The 2,830-nt window shown below is 41.0% G+C and overlaps 1 protein-coding gene across 1 annotated transcript in view; it reads right to left on the reverse strand.

The window, feature by feature from the left end:
- LOC106873908 (uncharacterized) overlaps window positions 1–2,830 on the reverse strand; it is a 324,095-nt gene that overhangs the window by 202,241 nt on the left and 119,024 nt on the right. Inside the window, exon 7 of the mRNA XM_052966147.1 lies at window positions 2,203–2,285. Coding sequence (XP_052822107.1) covers window positions 2,203–2,285 — 83 coding nt within the window. The remainder of the gene's footprint in view (window positions 1–2,202; window positions 2,286–2,830) is intronic.

The raw sequence follows: 2,830 nt of genomic DNA on the forward strand, positions 1-2,830 counted from the left end.
CTTCGTAGGGTTTTCGAGCGAGATCGTTACCGGTGCCCCTGGACTGGCTTTTGTGCGGGTGGCACATAAAAGACACCATTTCGAGCGTGGCCGTTGCCAGTACCGCCTGACTGGCCTTCATGCGGGTGACACGTAAAAGCACCCACTACACTCTCTGAGTGGTTGGCATTAGGAAGGGCATCCAGCTGTAGAAACTCTGCCAAATTAGATTGGAGCCTGGTGTTGCCATCCAGTTTCACCAGTCCTCAGTCAAATCATCCAACCCATGCTAGCATGGAAAGCGGACGTTAAACGATGATGATGATGATGATGATGATGATGATAGCGAATGAGAGAGAGATGGGGAGAGAAATAATTATCTGGATAAATAAATTGATTATAAAAGTTTAGGTTTGATATACAAAATGTATATATTAATATATGCATACATGAAGGCAGTGAGCTGGCAGAAATGTTAGCACACCGGGCGAAATGGTTAGCAGTATTTTGTCTGTCTTTACGTTCTGAGTTCAAATTCCGCCAAGGTTGACTTTGCCTTTCATCCTTTCAGGGGTCGATAACAGTTGCATATTGGGGTCAATCTAATCGACTGGCCCCCTCCCCAAAAATTTTGGGCCTTGTGCCTAGAGTAGAGAAGGATATGTGTATCCATGTAAACAGAAAGAAAACGAAGACTCAAGACTGTGAGATGAATATTTAAGTGTTACTATACAAATGTTTACATATCACTAGATCAAACTTACACAGAGTACAAACAACAGAGAATCTTTGGATTTCATCTGTTGACTCTATAGATATGTGTGTGTGAGTGTGTGTGTGTTTGTGTGCATATATATATATATATATATATATATATTTATATATATATATACTACTGCAGAGTGATTGGTGTTAGGAAGGGCATCCAGCCGTAAAATCTCTGCCAAAACAGACACAATAGCCTAGGGTAGTTTTTCTATCTGGCTGGCTCCTGTCAACTGTCCGAGCCATGTATGGAAGATGGACGTTAAACAATGATAATGACAGTGATGAAATATGTATGTGTGTGTAGTTTGTGTCTGTGTTTATCACCTACCACCAGTGTTGGTTTGTTTACATCTGTGTCACTTATCAGCTTGGCAAAAATAACAGGCTTTAAAAAACTAACTACTGGGGTCAATCGATTTGACTAAAACCCCAGCATGCCAACAGTCTAGTGCCCCTGGACTGGCTCTAGTGCGGGTGGCACATAAAATATACCCTTTTGAGCATGGCCGTTGCCAGTACCGCCTGACTGGCCTTCGTGCGGGTGACACGTTAAAGCACCCACTACACCCTCTGAGTGGTTGGCATTAGGAAGGGCATCCAGCTGTAGAAACTCTGCCAAATCAGAGTGGAGCCTGGTGTAGCCATCTGGTTTCACCAGTCCTCAGTCAAATCGTTCAACCCATGCTAGCATGGAAAGCGGACGTTAAACGATGATGATGATGATGATGATGATGATATATATACACACTAACACATATATACTTATATATATTACATGACACATTCACACATATATATTACACACATACAAAAATATCTTACATCTCTCACAGAGTAAAGGTCAGAGTGAATTCCTGAGGAGCACCTTTTCATCTTCTCAAGATAAAACTTCAACGATCACGGAAAAAAAAACTTATAAAAGCATTTTAAAGTCTTGGTGTGTGTGTGTGTGTGTGTGTAAGCGCGTTCGTATAGTTGTGTGTATGATCATATAGCACGCTACAAAGGAAGGAGACCTGTGAATTAAAAGTAACTTTGTGGAAGAAAATGAGATACGTCTTGTATAAATATCTGGAAAGAAATGAAACGTAAAAACGGAAGAGGATTTAATGCTTCTTGACATGAAAAAAATAGTGTTGCTCACTTCGACAAAAGTTGACTGAAGGGAGACAACTTTAGTAAGCATATACCAATCGTTGCGCTGAAGTTATGGTCCTTGATTACGCAATAGACCCTTTACTAGAATATAGGAGAAAATGTTTAGTAAATGACAATGGGAAAATACTTGCTTGGCGTCAGGATTGGCGTCAGGATTGGCGTCAGGAAGGGCATCCAGCTGCAGAAACAAATTACATTTGATCCATGCAAAGCATATTGTATTAAAAAATATTGAATAAATATTTAAATATCATCTTTTTTAATAGCTATATAATAAAATAAAGATTATACACATACTGGATGGTTTTTCCTTTCAACACAACTAAATTCAGGTGGCTTTGAGAAGTTTCTATATAAAACTGGATTTCATTCAGCAAAAACTGAAACAAAAACATAGGGAAAACATTGAGAGAGAGAGAGAGAGAGAGAGAGAGAGAGAGAGAGAGAGAGAGAGAGAGAGAGAGAGAGAGAGAGAGAGGAGTGTGTGTGTGTTTTGTGTATGAATGTATATATGCATACATCATCATCATCATTTAACGTCTCCCTTCGATACTGGTATGGGTGGGACGGTTTGACAGGAGCTGGCCAGGCAGAAGCCTGCTCCAGACTTCTGTAACTGTTTTGGTAGGATTTTTACAGCTGGATGCCTTTCCAAATGCCAACCACTCAGCAGAGTGGACTTAGTGCTTTTTATGTGGCACCAGCACAAGCGAGGTCAGTTTTAGCAAGGTTTTTACAGCTGGATTCCCTTCCAAACACCAACCACTTTACAGTGTGGACTGGATGCTTTCTCAGTGGTACCTGCACTGACAGGGTCACCAAGTAACTTGTAAGGAGAGAGGGCATTGGAGGAGGTGATGGATGGAGGTCAGATGATGGAAGGTCATAGTGAGATAGAAACAGGTGTCTTGCTGTAGAGGAGGTA

The sequence above is a fragment of the Octopus bimaculoides genome, chromosome 3 (assembly GCF_001194135.2).
Source record: "Octopus bimaculoides isolate UCB-OBI-ISO-001 chromosome 3, ASM119413v2, whole genome shotgun sequence".
NCBI lineage: Eukaryota > Metazoa > Mollusca > Cephalopoda > Octopoda > Octopodidae > Octopus > Octopus bimaculoides.